The following is a 22,917-nucleotide window of genomic DNA, read 5'->3' on the forward strand; positions in this document are numbered from 1 at the left end:
GGAGAGGAGAGGAGGAAAGGAGGAGAGCAGGAGAGGAGAGGAGAGGAGGAAAGGAGGAGAGCAGGAGAGGAGAGGAGGAAAGGAGGAGAGCAGGAGAGGAGAGGAGGAAAGGAGGAGAGCAGGAGAGGAGAGGAGGAAAGGAGGAGAGCAGGAGAGGAGAGGAGGAAAGGAGGAGAGGAGACGTTGTAGGAAGCGACTATTGGAACGGCCCCCTGGCTGCTGCGACTATTGGAACGGCCCCCTGGCTGCTGCTGTTTGGCTGAACATCCGTGTCATGAGAGCAGCTGATGGATCAGAACCAATGAGCTGCAGCCTCCAGAGTCACGAGGTCTGAGAGGATCTGGATCAGTCCAGACCACCAGACCCTTTATAGCCCTCTCTCTCTCTCTGTCCGGAGCTCTCCGTCGCATCCTCTCCTCTTCTCTCCGGTACCGACCCGACCCACCATGTCTGGATCCTCAGTGACCGGCAGCAGCTCAGCAGAACGAACCGGATACATCACCCGGATCCAGAACTTCAGCGCCTGTCACCGGCTACACAGGTAAGACCTTTACACCTGGGGTGCATGCCAAAGCTCTTAATTGCATGTGTGCTTTTAGCTGACGTGTGTCTCCTCACTGTGTTGATGATGCTCGGCCTCATCTGAAGCTGTTAACGAGACATCTCTGATTCTTACTAACAAACACGCCCTTTAATAACCTTTCATAACCTTTAATAACCTTTAATTACCTTTCATAACCTTTAATAACCTTTAATAACCTTTAATACCTTTCATAACCTTTCATAACCTTTCATAACCTTTCATAACCTTTAATAACCTTTAATAACCTTTAATAACCTTTCATAACCTTTCATAACCTTTAATAACCTTTAAACCTTTAATAACCTTTCATAACCTTTCATAACCTTTAATAACCTTTAATAACCTTTAATAACCTTTAATAACCTTTCATAACCTTTCATAACCTTTCATAACCTTTAATAACCTTTAATAACCTTTAATAACCTTTCATAACCTTTCATAACCTTTAATAACCTTTCATAACCTTTAATAACCTTTAATAACCTTTAATAACCTTTCATAACCTTTCATAACCTTTCATAACCTTTCATAACCTTTCATAACCTTTAATAACCTTTCATAACCTTTCATAACCTTTCATAACCTTTAATAACCTTTCATAACCTTTCATAACCTTTCATAACCTTTCATAACCTTTCATAACCTTTAATAACCTTTCATAACCTTTCATAACCTTTAATAACCTTTAATAACCTTAATAACCTTTAATAACCTTTAATAACCTTTAATAACCTTTAATAACCTTTAATAACCTTTCATAACCTTTCATAACCTTTCATAACCTTTAATAACCTTTCATAACCTTTCATAACCTTTAATAACCTTTAATAACCTTTAATAACCTTTCATAACCTTTAATAACCTTTCATAACCTTTCATAACCTTTCATAACCTTTAATAACCTTTAATAACCTTTAATAACCTTTAATAACCTTTAATAACCTTTAATAACCTTTAATTACCTTTAATAACCTTTAATAACCTTTAATAACCTTTAATTACCTTTAATACCTTAATAACCTTTAATAACCTTTAATTACCTTTAATTACCTTTCATAACCTTTAATAACCTTTAATAACCTTTAATAACCTTTAATAACCTTTAATAACCTTTCATAACCTTTAATAACCTTTAATAACCTTTAATAACCTTTAATAACCTTTCATAACCTTTCATAACCTTTCATAACCTTTAATAACCTTTAATTACCTTTAATTACCTTTAATAACCTTTAATAACCTTTAATTACCTTTAATTACCTTTCATAACCTTTAATAACCTTTAATAACCTTTAATAACCTTTAATAACCTTTAATACCTTTCATAACCTTTAATAACCTTTAATAACCTTTCATAACCTTTAATAACCTTTCATAACCTTTCATAACCTTTAATAACCTTTAATTACCTTTAATAACCTTTAATAACCTTTAATTACCTTTAATTACCTTTAATAACCTTTAATAACCTTTAATTACCTTTAATTACCTTTCATAACCTTTAATAACCTTTAATAACCTTTAATAACCTTTAATAACCTTTAATAACCTTTAATAACCTTTCATAACCTTTAATAACCTTTAATAACCTTTAATAACCTTTCATAACCTTTCATAACCTTTAATAACCTTTAATTACCTTTAATAACCTTTAATAACCTTTAATAACCTTTAATAACCTTAATAACCTTTAATTACCTTTAATTACCTTTAATAACCTTTAATAACCTTTAATAACCTTTAATAACATTTCATAACCTTTCATAACCTTTAATAACCTTTAATAACCTTTCATAACCTTTCATAACCTTTAATAACATTTCATAACCTTTCATAACCTTTAATAACCTTTAATAACCTTTAATAACATTTCATAACCTTTCATAACCTTTAATAACCTTTAATAACCTTTCATAACCTTTCATAACCTTTAATAACCTTTAATAACCTTTAATTACCTTTAATACCTTTAATAACCTTTAATAACCTTTAATAACCTTTAATAACATTTCATAACCTTTCATAACCTTTAATAACCTTTAATAACCTTTAATAACCTTTCATAACCTTTCATAACCTTTCATAACCTTTCATAACCTTTCATTACCTTTAATAACCTTTAATAACCTTTAATAACCTTTAATAACCTTTAATAACCTTTAATAACCTTTCATAACCTTTAATAACCTTTCATAACCTTTCATAACCTTTCATAACCTTTAATAACCTTTCATAACCTTTAATAACCTTTCATAACCTTTCATAACCTTTCATAACCTTTCATAACCTTTCATAACCTTTCATTACCTTTAATAACCTTTAATAACCTTTAATAACCTTTAATAACCTTTAATAACCTTTAATAACCTTTCATAACCTTTATAACCTTTAATAACCTTTAATAACCTTTAATAACCTTTCATAACCTTTCATAACCTTTAATAACCTTTAATAACCTTTCATAACCTTTAATAACCTTTAATAACCTTTAATAACCTTTCATAACCTTTAATAACCTTTCATAACCTTTCATAACCTTTAATAACCTTTAATTACCTTTAATAACCTTTAATAACCTTTAATAACCTTTCATAACCTTTCATAACCTTTAATAACCTTTAATAACCTTTAATTACCTTTAATAACCTTTAATAACCTTTAATAACCTTTAATAACCTTTAATAACCTTTAATAACCTTTCATAACCTTTAATAACCTTTAATAACCTTTAATTACCTTTAATAACCTTTAATAACCTTTCATAACCTTTAATAACCTTTAATAACCTTTAATAACCTTTAATTACCTTTAATTACCTTTAATAACCTTTCATAACCTTTAATTACCTTTAATAACCTTTAATAACCTTTCATAACCTTTAATAACCTTTCATAACCTTTAATAACCTTTAATAACCTTTCATAAACCTTTAATAACCTTTAATTACCTTTAATAACCTTTAATAACCTTTAATAACCTTTCATAACCTTTAATAACCTTTCATAACCTTTAATAACCTTTAATAACCTTTAATAACCTTTAATTACCTTTAATTACCTTTCATAACCTTTAATAACCTTTAATAACCTTTCATAACCTTTCATAACCTTTCATAACCTTTAATAACCTTTCATAACCTTTAATAACCTTTAATAACCTTTAATTACCTTTAATAACCTTTAATAACCTTTAATAACCTTTCATAACCTTTAATAACCTTTAATAACCTTTAATTACCTTTAATAACCTTTAATAACCTTTAATAACCTTTAATAACCTTTAATAACCTTTAATTACCTTTAATTACCTTTAATAACCTTTCATAACCTTTAATTACCTTTAATAACCTTTAATAACCTTTCATAACCTTTAATAACCTTTCATAACCTTTAATAACCTTTAATAACCTTTCATAACCTTTAATAACCTTTAATTACCTTTAATAACCTTTCATAACCTTTAATAACCTTTAATAACCTTTCATAACCTTTAATAACCTTTCATAACCTTTAATAACCTTTAATAACCTTTAATAACCTTTAATTACCTTTAATTACCTTTCATAACCTTTAATAACCTTTAATAACCTTTCATAACCTTTCATAACCTTTCATAACCTTTCATAACCTTTCATAACCTTTAATAACCTTTCATAACCTTTAATAACCTTTCATAACCTTTAATAACCTTTAATAACCTTTAATAACCTTTCATAACCTTTAATAACCTTTTATAACCTTTCATAACCTTTAATAACCTTTCATAACCTTTAATAACCTTTCATAACCTTTAATAACCTTTAATAACCTTTAATAACCTTTCATAACCTTTAATAACCTTTCATAACCTTTCATAACCTTTCATAACCTTTAATAACCTTTCATAACCTTTAATAACCTTTAATAACCTTTAATAACCTTTAATAACCTTTAATTACCTTTCATAACCTTTCATAACCTTTAATAACCTTTAATAACCTTTAATTACCTTTCATAACCTTTAATAACCTTTCATAACCTTTAATAACCTTTCATAACCTTTCATAACCTTTAATAACCTTTCATAACCTTTAATAACCTTTAATAACCTTTAATAACCTTTAATAACCTTTAATTACCTTTCATAACCTTTAATAACCTTTCATAACCTTTAATAACCTTTCATAACCTTTCATAACCTTTAATAACCTTTCATAACCTTTAATAACCTTTCATAACCTTTCATAACCTTTAATAACCTTTCATAACCTTTAATAACCTTTCATTACCTTTCATAACCTTTAATAACCTTTAATTACCTTTCATTACCTTTCATAACCTTTAATAACCTTTCATAACCTTTAATAACCTTTAATAACCTTTAATAACCTTTCATAACCTTTAATAACCTTTCATAACCTTTAATAACCTTTCATAACCTTTCATAACCTTTAATAACCTTTCATAACCTTTCATAACCTTTAATAACCTTTAATAACCTTTAATAACCTTTCATAACCTTTAATAACCTTTCATAACCTTTAATAACCTTTCATAACCTTTAATAACCTTTCATAACCTTTCATAACCTTTCATAACCTTTAATAACCTTTCATAACCTTTAATAACCTTTAATAACCTTTAATAACCTTTCATAACCTTTCATAACCTTTAATAACCTTTCATAACCTTTAATAACCTTTAATAACCTTTAATTACCTTTCATAACCTTTCATTACCTTTAATAACCTTTCATAACCTTTAATAACCTTTCATAACCTTTCATAACCTTTAATAACCTTTCATAACCTTTAATAACCTTTAATAACCTTTAATAACCTTTAATTACCTTTAATAACCTTTAATAACCTTTAATAACCTTTCATAACCTTTCATAACCTTTAATAACCTTTCATAACCTTTAATAACCTTTAATAACCTTTCATAACCTTTCATAACCTTTAATAACCTTTCATAACCTTTCATAACCTTTCATAACCTTTCATAACCTTTCATAACCTTTCATAACCTTTAATAACCTTTCATAACCTTTCATAACCTTTCATAACCTTTCATAACCTTTAATTACCTTTCATAACCTTTCATAACCTTTAATAACCTTTCATAACCTTTAATAACCTTTAATAACCTTTCATAACCTTTAATAACCTTTAATAACCTTTCATAACCTTTCATAACCTTTAATAACCTTTAATAACCTTTAATAACCTTTAATAACCTTTCATAACCTTTAATAACCTTTCATAACCTTTAATAACCTTTAATAACCTTTCATAACCTTTCATAACCTTTAATAACCTTTCATAACCTTTCATAACCTTTAATAACCTTTAATAACCTTTAATAACCTTTAATAACCTTTAATAACCTTTAATAACCTTTAATTACCTTTAATAACCTTTAATAACCTTTCATAACCTTTCATAACCTTTAATAACCTTTCATAACCTTTCATAACCTTTCATAACCTTTAATAACCTTTCATAACCTTTCATAACCTTTAATAACCTTTCATAACCTTTAATAACCTTTCATAACCTTTCATAACCTTTAATAACCTTTCATAACCTTTCATAACCTTTCATAACCTTTAATAACCTTTCATAACCTTTAATAACCTTTCATAACCTTTAATAACCTTTCATAACCTTTAATAACCTTTAATAACCTTTCATAACCTTTCATAACCTTTCATTACCTTTAATAACCTTTAATAACCTTTAATAACCTTTAATAACCTTTCATAACCTTTCATAACCTTTCATAACCTTTAATAACCTTTCATAACCTTTAATAACCTTTAATAACCTTTCATAACCTTTCATAACCTTTCATAACCTTTAATAACCTTTCATAACCTTTCATAACCTTTCATTACCTTTAATAACCTTTAATAACCTTTAATAACCTTTCATAACCTTTCATAACCTTTCATAACCTTTCATAACCTTTAATAACCTTTAATAACCTTTCATAACCTTTCATAACCTTTCATAACCTTTCATAACCTTTCATAACCTTTAATAACCTTTCATAACCTTTCATAACCTTTCATAACCTTTCATAACCTTTAATAACCTTTAATAACCTTTAATAACCTTTCATAACCTTTAATAACCTTTCATAACCTTTCATAACCTTTCATAACCTTTCATAACCTTTAATAAATAATACCTGTTGGTTTCTTCTTTCTAGTGTTCATCTGAGTGATGAGGACAATAAACGAGTTTATGGAAAATGCAACAACCCCAACGGCCACGGACACAACTACAACGGTACTGTATATACTACTACTATACTACTACTATACTACTATATATACTACTATATATAGTACTACAACGGTACTGTAGTACTACCACTATACTACTATATATACTACTGTATATACTACTATATATATTATACTACTACATATATTATACTATATATACTACTATATATACTACTACATATATTATACTACTACATATACTACTGTATATACTACTATATATACTACTACATATATTATACTACTACATATACTACTGTATATACTACTATATATATTATACTACTACAAATATTATACTATATATACTACTATATATACTACTACATATATTATACTACTACATATACTACTGTATATACTACTATATATACTACTACATATATTATACTACTGTATATACTACTACATATATTATACTATATATACTACTACATATATTATACTACTGTATATACTACTACATATATTATACTATATATACTACTATTGAAGGAACTGGCCTTCTACCTCCAAGAGGTCAAGGCCCAGTTACGTGTTGGTTAATCTTGTATGACAAAGAGATTTTCCAAACAGATGAGTTAAAGCATAATAATACAATTTATTCCGAACAATCAATGTTGCATAAGTAAAATAAAAGAGTTTACAGATATCTGGATCCAGTCAACATGTCCCTGACAACATACAGTGCATGGGTCAGTTCGTGAAGTCTGAACCCCGAGCTATCCCTGATCCAGCCTATTCATGGTTTACACAATATTAATATTCATGAGCTTATGGCACGTGATGTTTCTGCTGCATGTCTTCTTCGTTATCTCCTTCTGACTCCTTCCTCTTCTTGACCTTGCAAAAGAAGAACAGCACCTGCCTCCTCCCTTTCCTCACAATCACTCCATTCGTAACAAATCCAACAGTCAGGTTATTGTAAGCACTTTTGTACATAATAAATCCAACAGACCCCCTTTTGAACTTAACTAAGTTCACCTACAGATAATGTTACATACAGATATATTAATTATAAGCATAGATAATGTTACGTACAGATATATTAATTATAAGCATAGATAATGTTACGTACAGATATATTTATTATAAGCATAGATAATGTTACATACAGATATATTAATTATAAGCATAGATAATGTTACGTACAGATATATTAATTATAAGCATAGATAATGTTACATACAGATATATTTATTATAAGCATAGATAATGTTACGTACAGATATATTAATTATAAGCATAGATAATGTTACATACAGATATATTAATTATAAGCATAGATAATGTTACGTACAGATATATTAATTATAAGCATAGATAATGTTACGTACAGATATATTAATTATAAGCATAGATAATGTTACGTACAGATATATTTATTATAAGCATAGATAATGTTACATACAGATATATTAATTATAAGCATAGATAATGTTACATACAGATATATTAATTATAAGCATAGATAATGTTACGTACAGATATATTAATTATAAGCATAGATAATGTTACGTACAGATATATTTATTATAAGCATAGATAATGTTACGTACAGATATATTAATTATAAGCATAGATAATGTTACATACAGATATATTAATTATAAGCATAGATAATGTTACGTACAGATATATTAATTATAAGCATAGATAATGTTACGTACAGATGTATTAATTATAAGCATAGATAATGTTACGTACAGATATATTAATTATAAGCATAGATAATGTTACGTACAGATATATTTATTATAAGCATAGATAATGTTACGTACAGATATATTAATTATAAGCATAGATAATGTTACATACAGATATATTAATTATAAGCATAGATAATGTTACGTACAGATATATTAATTATAAGCATAGATAATGTTACATACAGATATATTAATTATAAGCATAGATAATGTTACGTACAGATATATTTATTATAAGCATAGATAATGTTACGTACAGATGTATTAATTATAAGCATAGATAATGTTACGTACAGATGTATTAATTATAAGCATAGATAATGTTACGTACAGATATATTAATTATAAGCATAGATAATGTTACGTACAGATATATTTATTATAAGCATAGATAATGTTACGTACAGATATATTAATTATAAGCATAGATAATGTTACATACAGATATATTAATTATAAGCATAGATAATGTTACGTACAGATATATTAATTATAAGCATAGATAATGTTACGTACAGATATATTTATTATAAGCATAGATAATGTTACGTACAGATATATTAATTATAAGCATCATCACACAACCTCTTCAGGATCAACATCTTCACTATCCCCCACCATTTCCAGGAGACCCTGTCTCTCAGCTTGGAACATGGCCATCTGATAAGAAGGAGGTGCATCCGGATGCTTTCGTTGCACAGCAGAAATAATCACACGCTCAGTGAGGTGGCGAATACATGGAATACAGCAACAACCGCATAATACTAAGCATGCACACACAGTAAGGATTGAGGAGAATAGAGATACCACCATGGACTTCCATTTCCCAAAGGTACGGTCTAACCAGTCGTTAATGGGGCTGTTGATACCTGAGTCATCGTGCATGGATTCAGACAGCGTCCGGAGCCCCTCTAGCGCCTTAGTTACAGTCCCGTCCGGCGCTGTATTGTTAGGGATGAAAATACAACATGAGTCTTGGAACATTGAGCATACACCGCCTTTCTCTGCCAGCAGCATATCTAATGCCATTCTATTTTGGATCACCATCAGTGACGTAGGAGCCATTTGTTCAGCTAGTCCGGCAATTGCATCACGGGTTAGATTAGTCAAACGGAGAACATTATAGTGGATGTAGTTAATGCGGTCAACATTTTTGTTAGGAGTGATAGGGATCAGAGCACTTATTACAGGTATGTTTTCAAAGCCTGCAGCTATTTGGTCAGCTAGTTTATATTCATTAGGGGAGCTACCTCACTACATCATTCTTTATAATCTTGGTTTCGCCTTCCCCCCCTTGTAGCCCACACCTTCCACCCTGCTTCTGAGTGAAAGCATTGTCTATTGTTAAAGAGTTACTTGTGATTAGCTATTTTTAGCAGAGTGCAGAGGCGAGGATGATAAGTAATGTATCTAAACTAGTAGTCTGTGCTGTCCCAGGTTATTCAGATTTATCTGAGTACACAAATTCTACACAAGGGTCATGGTATTTTCTCTCACATTCCCTCCTTTTATCATGAATAACTAAAATGGTAACTGATACATGATGAATTGCATTAAGATAGTAATATGAAATGAAAACATTAAACATATATGATATATATAATATTAAAACATTATAGCTGAAAACATTTAAAATACATGACAAATCACATTAAGAAAGTTTGTACAGAAGAACGAGGACAAGAGAGGTAAACACAAATGCTACAGCAAACGCCACTAGCAGTTTGCCGCACTGCATGATGCTTCTAGTTTGTTTTCCTGCGCGCAACTGAAAAACTTTTATCCGGGTGGTCCTATTTTATACTGGTTTGGGAAAGGAAGTGAAACTTCTCTCTGGTGGATTCTCCCCACCCCTGGTTCCTCTTTTTATCTATTTTAAAGCAACAAGTTTTAATACAATGTGATATATAATGTTTTTCAAAAACCACCTAGATGAGTCCACCTAAACAACCATGTTAGCCTGATTTAACTGTAAATACAGGCAAGACCTTGTAACCTTCTTTCCCTTATGTGTATCTCATCACAGTCACAGTTTATACAGTATGTGAAAAATAAAAAATTATACGTGACCCTCTTTTCACGTAGCCTGGGCTCCTTGTGGGGCTGCCTCCTCTGCTTCAGGTCCTGTCCTGCTGCTGGAGCACTGTGTTAGGTGCCACCAGTTGAGTCCTTTTCCTGCAAGCTGCACAGCTGTTGCAGTTCTGGCCAGAACCTTGTGTGGGCCTGTCCAACGTGGCTCCGACCACTTCCTCTTTAACACCTTCAACCAAAGGTGTTCCGGGGGTCCGGGGTCAGGTCCTGGAACGTCCTCTGTGACAGGTGTGACAGGTTTGTCACCTGTATAGGAGAGAGCTGACACAAGAGCATTAACCTTCAAATAGTATGGTCTGTAACCGAGGTCAGGAAGGGGAGAGGGGTTTTGGGATGGCCCTGGGAAAGGTCGGCCACACGTAAGCTCAAATGGTGTGAGTCCTGTTATTGTGGATGATACACAGTGCCAAATTTGTGTTGTAGTCCCAGAGCCTTTTCAACAGATTGCAGGTCTTTATTTTTGAAATGTGAACCATTATCTGACCTGATCAATTTAGGAAACCCATGTTTCGGAATGTACTCATTCACCAGACATTTAATGACTGATTTTGCGTCCTCTTTTCCCGTAGGGTAGGCCTCCACCCAACGTGAAAATGCGTCCACAATTACTAGGAGGAATCTTTTCCCCCCAGCCCTTACTCCCATATCTGTGAAATCCATAAAGATTTCCTGTCCCGGGGCAGTGGGAGAAGGATGTTTTCCTGCCCTAGGAGTGATGGTAGGTCTGATGTTACATGTACTACATACGTCACACTTAGTCAAGAAGTCAGTTATAGTAGCATGTTTCCGGGGAATCCACCAGTGGCGGAGATCTCGTAACATCTGTTTGTGGCTTTTATGGTCAAGTCCATGAGTCTGAGTCAGTATTGAGGACATCCAACAGGGGGGCATAACTATTTGATCTCCGTTATACCATATACCATCAAACTGTTCTATAGCTCCCTTATCTTCCCAGATGGTTCGTTCTGCTGCTGTGGCAGATTCTTGAGCTTGTATAATGGAGAAATCAGTTATCTCAGAACCGAGATCTGCTGTGGTCATGACCATCATAGTAGGTAAATACCCTGCCGCCTTTTTAGCGGCTGCATCCGCTGCTTCGTTTCCTATACTCTCTAAATCAGTGCCCTGACTGTGTCCTTTCACTTTGATCACAGCTACCCTCTGTGGTAACTGGATTGCTTCCAACAACTCTTTCATCAACTCCTCATGAGCCATAGGTTTATTCTGACTAGTCTTAAAACCCGCTTGCACCCAGCCAGACATATCTCTGTGAATTGCATTGCACACATACGCAGAGTCTGTGAAAATATTCACTGCCTTCCCTTCCGCTAACCGCAGAGCACAAACTACAGCCGTAAGTTCTGCTGCCTGAGCAGATTGTTTCCCATCAAGAGGACCGTGATCGAGAGTACATGGTTCCTCTTTTGCTGTATTCATAGACACCACAGCATAACCTGCTTTTAACCCTTCGGTGGGATGACGGAAACAGCAACCATCTGTAAATAAGCTAAGGTCAGTTTCCGTTAAAGGGGAGTTTTCTAAGTCCAGCCTTAGTTTTACAAAGGGCAGTGATTTTTCTGCACAGAAGTGCTTCTCGCCATCAGTCATATTGTCAGCCATATTACAGCCCTCATGTACAAAGGAGATGTGTGGTTTTGAGAGTACCTGTAAGATCTTGGTCTGTCTGAGGGGGGTGAGAGTGAAACAGGAGGATGTGACATATGTTACAGTGCTGTGAGAGGTCAGAATCTGTAGAGGATGGTGCATGACTATATGACCTACTTTGTCTACAATTTCTGCCAGAGTAGCTGCATATCTGACACAGGGGCTGGCTCTCTGTTCTTGTGTGTCTAGCAAAATGCTACAATAGTACAATACGTTCCTATCTCCTCTGTGTTTCTGATATAAGACACCATGGGCTGTACTAAGCTGCTCTGAGACATCCAGATGGAATGGTTGAGAGTAATCTGGGAGAGCGAGTGCTGCGGCCTCTGCCATTTCCTGCTTGAGGTGGATAAACACCTCCTACTCCTATCCCCCAGGTTGTATCTAACAGATTTTGTTGGAACTCATCTTGATACGTAAGATCATTATTTCTGTCATAAGTCAGAGTGCAGTGGGGAGGATCGGGAACAGGGAGGTAAGGGTGTAGAGCCCTAATCCATGGTTGCCACATGTTGTAAAAGTCAATCAGAGGGTTTCTGTCGGCTAGCAGGGTCCAATATATGTCCGCACAGGGTGGTGGGGCATCAGGTGAGGTATCAGGACTCAACATGCACATGCGATCAGCACTGGAGGGGGAGGAGCACACCATTTCTTCTCCTCTGGGGAAACTCACTATCACAGCTTCTGGTGAACAATGTACAGAAGCCCCCAGTGCTGCCAAAACATCTCTTCCCAGGAGATCACGTGGACAATCAGGTGCATACAAAAAGGGGTGCTCCATCACCTGTCTCCCAAGCCGGACAGGAAGGGGAACAGTAAAAGGCAGTCTTTGTTCAGTGCCGGAAAATCCCAAAACGGAAACATAGTGAGAGGAAAGGGAACACATAGGTTCAGCTAAGGTGGAGTAACGTGCTCCCGTATCCACCATGAACCATCTTCGTTTTCCGTTCACTGTCAACTGGAGACAGGGCTCTGCCAGCCCCTGCCCCTCCATCTCCGTCGGGCACCCCTATGGGAACATTCCTGGTGTATATGGACCAGGTGGAGGTCCCTGCGCAGAGTACCCGCTGTATGCCTGCATTGGAGCTAGCTGTTGGTTTGGTGGAGTCTGTATTGTTGGCTGATATGACTGCTGTGGAGGCCCTCTCATCTGCTGTTGTTGTTTCTGAGGACAGTCACGTGCCCAGTGATCCGGGCTTTCGCAGATGTAACAACTGCCTCCTCTTGGTTGGGCATACCTCCTCCACCTGCCTCCTCCTCCTCTCCCTCTGCCTCTATTCCGGCCTTCATGATAAGGGGGCTGCTGATATGGGGCAGCTTGGTAAGGAACATGATACTGGGGTTGATATATAGCCTGTGGCGGGCCCTGCAGTGGATAAGGATTCTGTGGCGGGGCTGGAGCTGGTGTTACAATTTGAGCCATCTGGGTATCTTTCGCTTTCCCTCCCTTTTTCTTATCTGTTGCACGAGTCCGTGCATCTGCCAACTGTAATTTAGTCAACTGAGCTACCATCTCTTTTAATGACTCACTTTCCTCTTCCTCCTCCTTGGTTTCTGCATCCTGATGATGGCAGAAATGTGTTTCCCATCTTGATGATTTTGCCCCTGCCATATCTGGATTCTCTTGCATCTTTCTCTTAACTCCTTCCGGAGCATGTTTTAACAGAGCTATTCTGAACAGAGACTGCTGTGATTCTTTATCTGGGTTCACCCCCGTAGCCCCCGCCCACTCTGTCTTTGCTCTTTCTATGAACGTGCGTCCGCTCTCCCCGTTCTTAATCTTAAACACCAAGCTGTGGAGCTTGCCCGCTGGTATGGGATACTTTTGTCTAATAGCATTACCGAAGGAGGTAGCGTAGGGGTTAAGGGGGCTCCTATCTAACACCTATGTCTGGACTCTCTGTGTGGGGTTTAGGGGTAGATTGAGCTCTCCTTCTTACGTCTCCATTACGCAAGTCTGGTGGTAACATGGCTTGTCCTATCCTGTACTGTTCAGCCTGATCTCTCAGTTCTTCCCTTAGCCTGTCTATTTCTCTGGCTACATCAGACATACTACCCGCCTCTGAGGCTGAACCTGCTCCTCGTTCTTTTTCTATTTCCTCTTCTAGTTCCAAAGTACCACCTAACACTTGAAACAATGGTGCCATAACTTCGTTTGTATAATCACTGTCCTGTGGGGTTGGTACCGGACTAGGGGTAGGAGGAGGATAAGGAGGGGGGTTGGGATGTGGGCCAGGTGGGTACTGCTGATGGAGGGACATGTAATGTGGCGGCTGGCTAGTATGTGGGTTTGGTGGTGGGGGTGCGCTAGGACTGGGTGAGGGTTTCACTAGTGGTTTTGCTTCAGCGGTTTTTGCGTGGGTGGCTTTCGTCTGGCTGCCTAAGGCTGATAGTGCAGCCATCTGTATCACATTATATTTTACCAATTTACTTGCCAACTCGTCTTCTTTCTTCCTCAATTTCCTCCTTACAAACATATGTCCCTTTTCTTTGTCTTGTCCTGCTTGCAGCAGCTTTCTATGAGCCACCTGTATTAATGCTCTCATCACTGGCATGAATTTGGCTTCACTTCCCGTGGCTGGAAAATGCCCTTCCTTCACTGTCATGTTATACCACTCATCTAGGTCTTGAGTCTCTTTATTTCTAGTCTTGGGATCAAATGTACAGATTACATTGGTCCTGACTTTAACCCATTGCTGTCCAAATGATAAACGGGGAGGCCCACAGCCACCCCGTTCCTCACAGTCTTTGTCAAATTCTCCGTCCATTCTGTCCAGTACTATTTCACACAGGTTTATTCAGTTTATGACAGTAACTAGATTCAGAGTAAATGGGTCGCTATGCCCCTCGCTGTGATCCTACCAACATAAGCTTCTACTGGACACTTCGATGTTCCAGCGATGTTGGCCCAGTATCAACAGTAAGTTTTAATTTTCCTCTGAATACTAGTTATTAATGTACACTCATACAGGCGCTCCAAGCGCTATTTTTACTAAACTCTAACATCCCAGACGTTACTAAAAGGGCAACTTTCCTCCTTTTAGTTTTCAACACTAAACTCTAAAAGGGCAGCTTTCCTCCTTCCAGTTTTCGTTACTAAAAGGGCAGCTTTCCTCCTTTCAATTTTACTAAAAGGGCAGCTTTCCTCCTTTCAATTTTACTAAAAGGGCAGCTTTCCTCCTTTCAATTTTACTAAAAGGGCAGCTTTCCTCCTTTCAGTTTTCAACAGAAAGTCTTTACTTCTGCAACATTTATCACTACAAAGGAGATTCAGCACAACAAGAGAGATAATTTAGAGTAAGCCAATTTGCAGAGTTCGATACAACAGGTTCTGCTTACCTTTAAGATTTCAGGGATCCCTTTCTCTCTCTCGCCGGTCTGTCCGTCCTTTGGACACGCTTCTCAATGCCGAAGATCACGTCGGGGTCACCAATTGAAGGAACTGGCCTTCTACCTCCAAGAGGTCAAGGCCCAGTTACGTGTTGGTTAATCTTGTATGACAAAGAGATTTTCCAAACAGATGAGTTAAAGCATAATGATTCAATTTATTCCGAACAATCAATGTTGCATAAGTAAAATAAAAGAGTTTACAGATATCTGGATCCAGTCAACATGTCCCTGACAACATACAGTGCATGGGTCAGTTCGTGAAGTCTGAACCCCGAGCTATCCCTGATCCAGCCTATTCATGGTTTACACAATATTAATATTCATGAGCTTATGGCACGTGATGTTTCTGCTGCATGTCTTCTTCGTTATCTCCTTCTGACTCCTTCCTCTTAACCTTGCAAAAGAAGAACAGCACCTGCCTCCTCCCTTTCCTCACAATCACTCCATTCGTAACAAATCCAACAGTCAGGTTATTGTAAGCACTTTTGTACATAATAAATCCAACAATATACTACTGTATATACTACTGTATATACTACTACATATATTATACTATATATACTACTACATATATACTACTACATATACTACTGTATATACTACTGTATATACTACTATATATATTATACTACTATATATACTACTACATATATTATACTATATATACTACTGTATATACTACTATATATACTATACTACTATATATACTACTACATATACTACTGTATATACTACTGTATATACTACTATATATATTATACTACTACGTATATACTACTGTATATACTACTACATATATACTACTATATATACTACTGTATATACTACTGTATATACTACTATATATATTATACTACTATATATACTACTAAATATATGATACTATATATACTACTATATATACTACTGTATATACTACTGTATATACTACTATATATACTACTGTATATACTACTGTATATACTACTATATATATTATACTACTATATATACTATATGTACTACTACATATATTATACTATATATACTACTATATATACTACTGTATATACTACTACATATATTATACTACTACATATACTACTATATATACTACTATATATACTACTGTATATACTACTACATATATTATACTACTACATATACTACTATATATACTACTATATATACTACCGTATATACTACTATATATATTATAATACTATATATACTATATATACTACTGTATATACTACTATATATACTACTGTATATACTACTACATATATTATACTACTACATATACTACTATATATACTACTGTATATACTACTACATATATTATACTACTACATATACTACTATATATACTATATATATTATACTACTATATATACTACTATATATACTACTACATATATTATACTACTACATATACTACTATATATACTACTAAATATATTATACTACTATATATACTACTGTATATACTACTATATATACTACTGTATATACTACTACATATATTATACTACTACATATTCTACTATATATACTACTACATATACTACTGAATATACTACTACATATATTATACTGCTACATATACTACTACATATATTATACTACTATATATACTACTGTATATACTACAATATATACTACTGTATATACTACTACATATATTATACTACTACATATACTACTATATATACTACTATATATACTACTACATATACTACTGTATATACTACTACATATATTATACTACTACATATACTACTACATATATATACTACTATATATACTACTATATATACTATACTACTGCTGTCATTGACCTCCATTCATTCAGCGTCTCCTCTCTGTCCACAGTGGAGGTGACCGTGAGAGGGAAGGTGAGCATCTGTGATGGTGATGATGATGATGATAATGATGATGATAATGGTGATGATGGTGATGATGGTGATAATGGTGATGATGGTGATGATAATGGTGATGATGGTGATGATGATGATGATGATAATGGTGATGGTGATGATGATGATGATAATGGTGATGATGGTGATGATGATGATAATAATGGTGATGCTGGTGATGATGATGGTGGTGATGATGATGATGATGATGATGATGATGATGGTGATGATGGTGATGGTTATGGTGATGATGGTGATGATGATGGTGTTGATGATGATAATGGTGATGATGGTGATGATGATGATAATGGTGGTGATGGTGATGATGGTGATGATGATGATAATAATGGTGATGCTGGTGATGATGATGGTGGTGATGATGATGATGATGGTGATGATGGTGATGATGATGGTGTTGATGATGATAATGGTGATGATGATGGTGATGATGATGATAATGGTTATGGTGATGATGGTGATGATGATAATGGTGATGATGATGGTGATGATGATAATGGTGATGGTGATGATAGTGGTTATGATGGTGATGATAATGGTGATGGTGATGATAATGGTTATGATGGTGATGGTGATGATGATGGTGATGGTGATGATGATAATGGGTGATGGTGATGATAATGGTTATGATGGTGATGGTGATGATAATGGTGATGGTGATGATGATGATGGTGATGATGATGATAATGGTTATGATGGTGATGGTGGTGATGGTGATGATGATAATGGTGATGATGGTGGTGATGGTGATAATGGTGATAATGGTGATGATGATAATGGTGATGATGATGGTGGTGATGATGGTGATGATGATAATGGTGATGATGGTGGTGATGGTGATAATGGTGATAATGGTGATGGTTATGGTGATGATGATGGTGATAATGGTGATGGTGGTGATGATGGTGATGGTGATGGTGATGATGATAATGGTGATGATGGTGGTAATGGTGATAATGGTGATGTTATGGTGGTGATGATGATGATAATGGTGATGGTGGTGATGGTGATGATGGTGGTGATGGTAATGGTGATGATGGTGGTGATGGTGATAATGGTGATAATGGTGATGGTGGTGATGATGATGATGATGGTGATGATGATGATGATGATAATGGTGGTGATGGTGATGATGGTGATGATGATGATGATAATAATGGTGATGCTGGTGATGATGATGGTGTTGATGATGATGATGATGGTTATGGTGATGATGGTGATGATGATGGTGTTGATGATGATAATGGTGATGATGATGGTGATGATGATGATAATGGTTATGGTGATGATGGTGATGATGATAATGGTGATGATGATGGTGATGATGATAATGGTGATGATGATGGTGGTGATGGTGGTGATGGTAATGGTGGTGATGGTGATAATGGTGATAATGGTGATGGTTATGGTGATGATGGTGATGATGATAATGGTGATGATGATGGTGATAATGGTGATGGTGATGATGGTGGTGATGGTGATGATGATAATGGTGATGATGATGGTGGTGATGATGATGATAATGGTTATGATGATGATGGTGATAATGGTGATGATGATGGTGATGATGATGGTGATGATAATGGTGATGATGATGGTGATGTTAATGGTGATGATGGTGATGATAATGATGGTGATGGTGATGATAATGGTGATGATGATGATGATAATGGTGATGATGATAATGGTGATGATGGTGATGATAATGATGGTGATGGTGATGATAATGGTGATGATGGTGATGATGGTGATGGTGATGATGATAATGGTGATGATGATAATGGTGATGGTGATGATGATGATGGTGATGATGATGATGGTGATGATGGTGATGATAATGATGATGATGATAATGGTGATGATGGTGATGATAATGGTGATGATGATGGTGATGATGATAATGGTGATGGTGGTGATGATGATGGTGATGATGATAATGGTGATGATGATGGTGTTGATGATGGTGATGATGATGGTGATGGTGGTGATGATGATGATGATGATAATGGTGATGATGATGATAATGGTGGTGATGGTGATGATGATGATGATAATGGTGATGATGGTGATGATAATGATGATGATAATGGTGGTGATGGTGATGATGGTGATGATGATGATGATGATAATGGTGATGATGGTGATGATAATGATGGTGATGGTGATGGTGATGATGATAATGGTGATGATGATAATGGTGATGGTGATGATGATAATGGTGATGATGGTGATGATGATGGTGTTGATGGTGATGGTGATGATGATGGTGATGATGGTGATGGTGATGATGGTGATGATGATGATAATGGTGATGATGGTGATGATAATGGTGATGATGATGATGGTGATGGTTATGGTGATGATGGTGATGGTGATGGTGTTGATGATGGTGATGATGGTGATGATAATGGTGATGATGATGATGGTGATGGTTATGGTGATGATGGTGATGGTGATGGTGATGGTGTTGATGATGGTGATGATGATGATAATGGTTATGGTGATGATGGTGATGATGATGATGATAATGATAATGGTGATGATGATGGTGATGATAATGGTTATGATGATGATGGTGATGATGATGGTGATGATGATAATGGTGATGATGGTGATGGTGATGATGATGGTGATGATAATGGTTATGATGATGATGGTGATGATGGTGATGATGATGATGATAATGGTGATGATGGTGATGGTGATGATGGTGTTGAACCTTCCTCCTCAGATTGACGGTGTCACTGGGATGGTGATGAACCTGACAGACATTAAGAGATGCATCGAGGTAAGATCAGCTCAGGTAGAGACACACCTGATGTGGACCCTGGTTCAGGTCCAGCTGGACTGAGCTACCCGTCCCCCCTCCCCCATGATTAGCCCCCCGAGGACTCAGAGACCTCATGATTAGCTCCTGCTGCTAATGCAGGGTTCTGATTGGCCGTTCTGCTCTGTGTCTAATGTGACCAGCAGCTCTCTACCGTGTCTGTCTGTCTGTCCTATAGCTCGTGATACGTCCCATACAACGCTGGTCTTTGTCTCCAACATGGACGATATGTCCTCTCCCTGACCTCAGCCTTTACATGCTGCTCTTCTTAAGGTCCACATACTGGGTCAGGATGCCCCCCCCGCCCCCCCGACAACCATAGTCTGATCACAAGCTGGGACCACGAGGACTCGTCCTAAAGGACGTCCTACTGTCAGATGGGGACAGGTCCCCTTTAAAACATCTGGATTTGTATGGACAGAGTGAACTCCTCCGTGGACCAGTGGAAGCTCTCAGTATATATTATTTATATATATGTATATATATATGTATATATATATGTATATGTTTGTGCAGCTCGTTATTGGCTGATTAAATGAGTGATTGTCTCGTCCTGCAGGACGTCATCATGACTCCACTGGACCATAAAAACCTGGACAAAGACGTCCCGTACTTCAGCACGGTTGTCAGGTGAGTTTGTCTCTCAGCTGCTTCATCATCAGACGGGACGAACTCCACTCTGATCACATCTTTGTGTGTCTCTGTGATCGTTTAACTAGACTCTGATCACATCTTTGTGTTTCTCTGTGATCGTTTAACTAGACTCTGATCACATCTGTGTGTCTCTGTGATCGTTTAACTAGACTCTGATCACATCTTTGTGTTTCTCTGTGATCGTTTAACTAGACTCTGATCACATCTTTGTGTTTCTCTGTGATCGTTTAACTAGACTCTGATCACATCTGTGTGTCTCTGTGATCGTTTAACTAGACTCTGATCACATCTTTGTGTTTCTCTGTGATCGTTTAACTAGACTGATCACATCTGTGTGTCTCTGTGTTCGTTCAGCACGACGGAGAACTTGGCGGTTTACATCTGGGACAACATGGTGAAGGTGCTCCCCCCCAACCTGCTCTACGAGATCAAGATCCACGAGACCGATAAGAACGTGGTCGTCTATCGAGGAGAGTAGAGCGTTCGGTGACTCCGGTGACGTCGTCGTTTGTTACACTTGAACGTTTACTGACCAAAGATTTTATAGCGAATCCTAAAATTCAGTTTTCTTGTAGAATTCTTATTCATGTAAAAGTGAAAAACATCTTTAAGATTAAAACAAAGCAGGTCAGGTTGTAACCATGGCAACCAAAGAGACATGTTGTTTCTGCTTCATCTCATGAGGAGTTATAAATCATTCTGATACATGTGGGACCAAATATTACATGAACGTACATTTGATTTATAGTAATTTAGTAATTTATGGACAAACTGAGAGAAGCCAGATGAATGTTTTTCACCGTGTGAACGGCGGATCGGTGACATCTGGTGGAACGCAGCCGCTCTTCTCTCTACCTGTTACATTAAGTGCTTTAATGAAACTGTTTCTTACAATAAAAAGTAAAATGATTTTTGAAAATGATGAATGGTTTTGTTTTTGTGTCGGATTATTTACAAAATGACTTTAAACTGAGTTTAAGTGACAGAAACACATCGGGACATAAAAACTGAACGAAACGCACAGAAACAATAAAAGTGATGAATAAGAACTTTACTGTTCATTAACGTTCAGCTGTAGTTCTGATTTATATTGTTTTATATTATAACGAGGGCTCTCAAAGTTAACGCCATAACGCAAATGACTTTTAATGCCACTAATTTCTTTCACATATTAACGCAACTTGCGTTTTTTAGGTTAGAATGAAATAGGAATAAATAAATTTACAAAATAATGTATTAATCTATGAATAAATGGACTAAATTACAAAGTAATTAATTGACATTTTAATGGAGGAATAAAAAGAATCATTAAAAATAATTTACAAATTAAATATTTATCCATCAATGAATAGTTCAAATTAAAAAGAGATTTACAAAAGATACAAAATACATTAATGAATTCATAAATAAATAAATAATCTTTTTGGATATGCAGTTTAAAAGGAGAAATAAATAAATGGATTCATAAATTGAATTAAGAATTCAGCGTCACGGCCCCCCCGCCCTCTGGAACCCTCTCCCTCCTGAGATCACAAATGCTTCATCCCTCAAGCACCTCCTGTTCATCAAGGCCTCTGACCTCTGACCTCTGACCTCTTAACTCTTCCTACACATCACTCTTTTAATGGCTTAGCGATAGTTTCTCCTCTGTGTTATTTATTAGTATGATTTTGTAAAGCGTCCTTGGGTTTCTGAAAAGCGCTATATAAGTCCAATTTATTATTATTTTTTATTATTATTATTAATATTGTTGAAAAATAATAAACACATTGTCCAAAAAAAACCCTGTAAAAGACAAACAGAGTTCAT

At 35.3% G+C, this 22,917-nt stretch overlaps 1 protein-coding gene and 1 long non-coding RNA gene across 3 annotated transcripts; both read left to right on the forward strand.

Annotated features, from left to right (window-relative positions):
- Positions 1–299: 299 nt before the first annotated feature.
- pts (6-pyruvoyltetrahydropterin synthase) lies at positions 300–22,030 on the forward strand. Of its 2 annotated transcripts, XM_074620739.1 has the most exons (6): positions 300–541; positions 6,778–6,857; positions 17,566–17,588; positions 20,359–20,415; positions 21,014–21,084; positions 21,463–22,030. In XM_074620739.1, the coding sequence occupies exons 1-6, from the start codon at positions 447–449 to the stop codon at positions 21,584–21,586; spliced, it is 450 nt and encodes a 149-aa protein (XP_074476840.1). In that variant the 5' UTR covers positions 300–446; the 3' UTR covers positions 21,587–22,030. The 2 variants fall into 2 exon arrangements, with proteins under 2 accessions (XP_074476840.1, XP_074476841.1); XM_074620740.1 differs by lacking the exon at positions 20,359–20,415 and having other exon boundaries at positions 313–541.
- Positions 8,952–12,039, forward strand: LOC141758922 (uncharacterized). Its single transcript, XR_012591983.1, has 2 exons — positions 8,952–9,990; positions 10,244–12,039. It is a non-coding gene; the product is annotated as an uncharacterized LOC141758922 (long non-coding RNA).
- Positions 22,031–22,917: the final 887 nt, after the last annotated feature.

This window comes from Sebastes fasciatus, chromosome 20, assembly GCF_043250625.1.
Source record: "Sebastes fasciatus isolate fSebFas1 chromosome 20, fSebFas1.pri, whole genome shotgun sequence".
NCBI lineage: Eukaryota > Metazoa > Chordata > Actinopteri > Perciformes > Sebastidae > Sebastes > Sebastes fasciatus.

Bases quoted from the DNA above. Each gene is read 5' to 3' on its own strand.
- pts (XM_074620739.1), top strand. From the start codon at position 447: ATGTCTGGATCCTCAGTGACCGGCAGCAGCTCAGCAGAACGAACCGGA. The intron at 6,858-17,565 runs GTACTGTATATA...CTCTGTCCACAG, and splicing joins CCACGGACACAACTACAACG to TGGAGGTGACCGTGAGAGGG. The intron at 20,416-21,013 runs GTAAGATCAGCT...CTCGTCCTGCAG, and splicing joins ACATTAAGAGATGCATCGAG to GACGTCATCATGACTCCACT.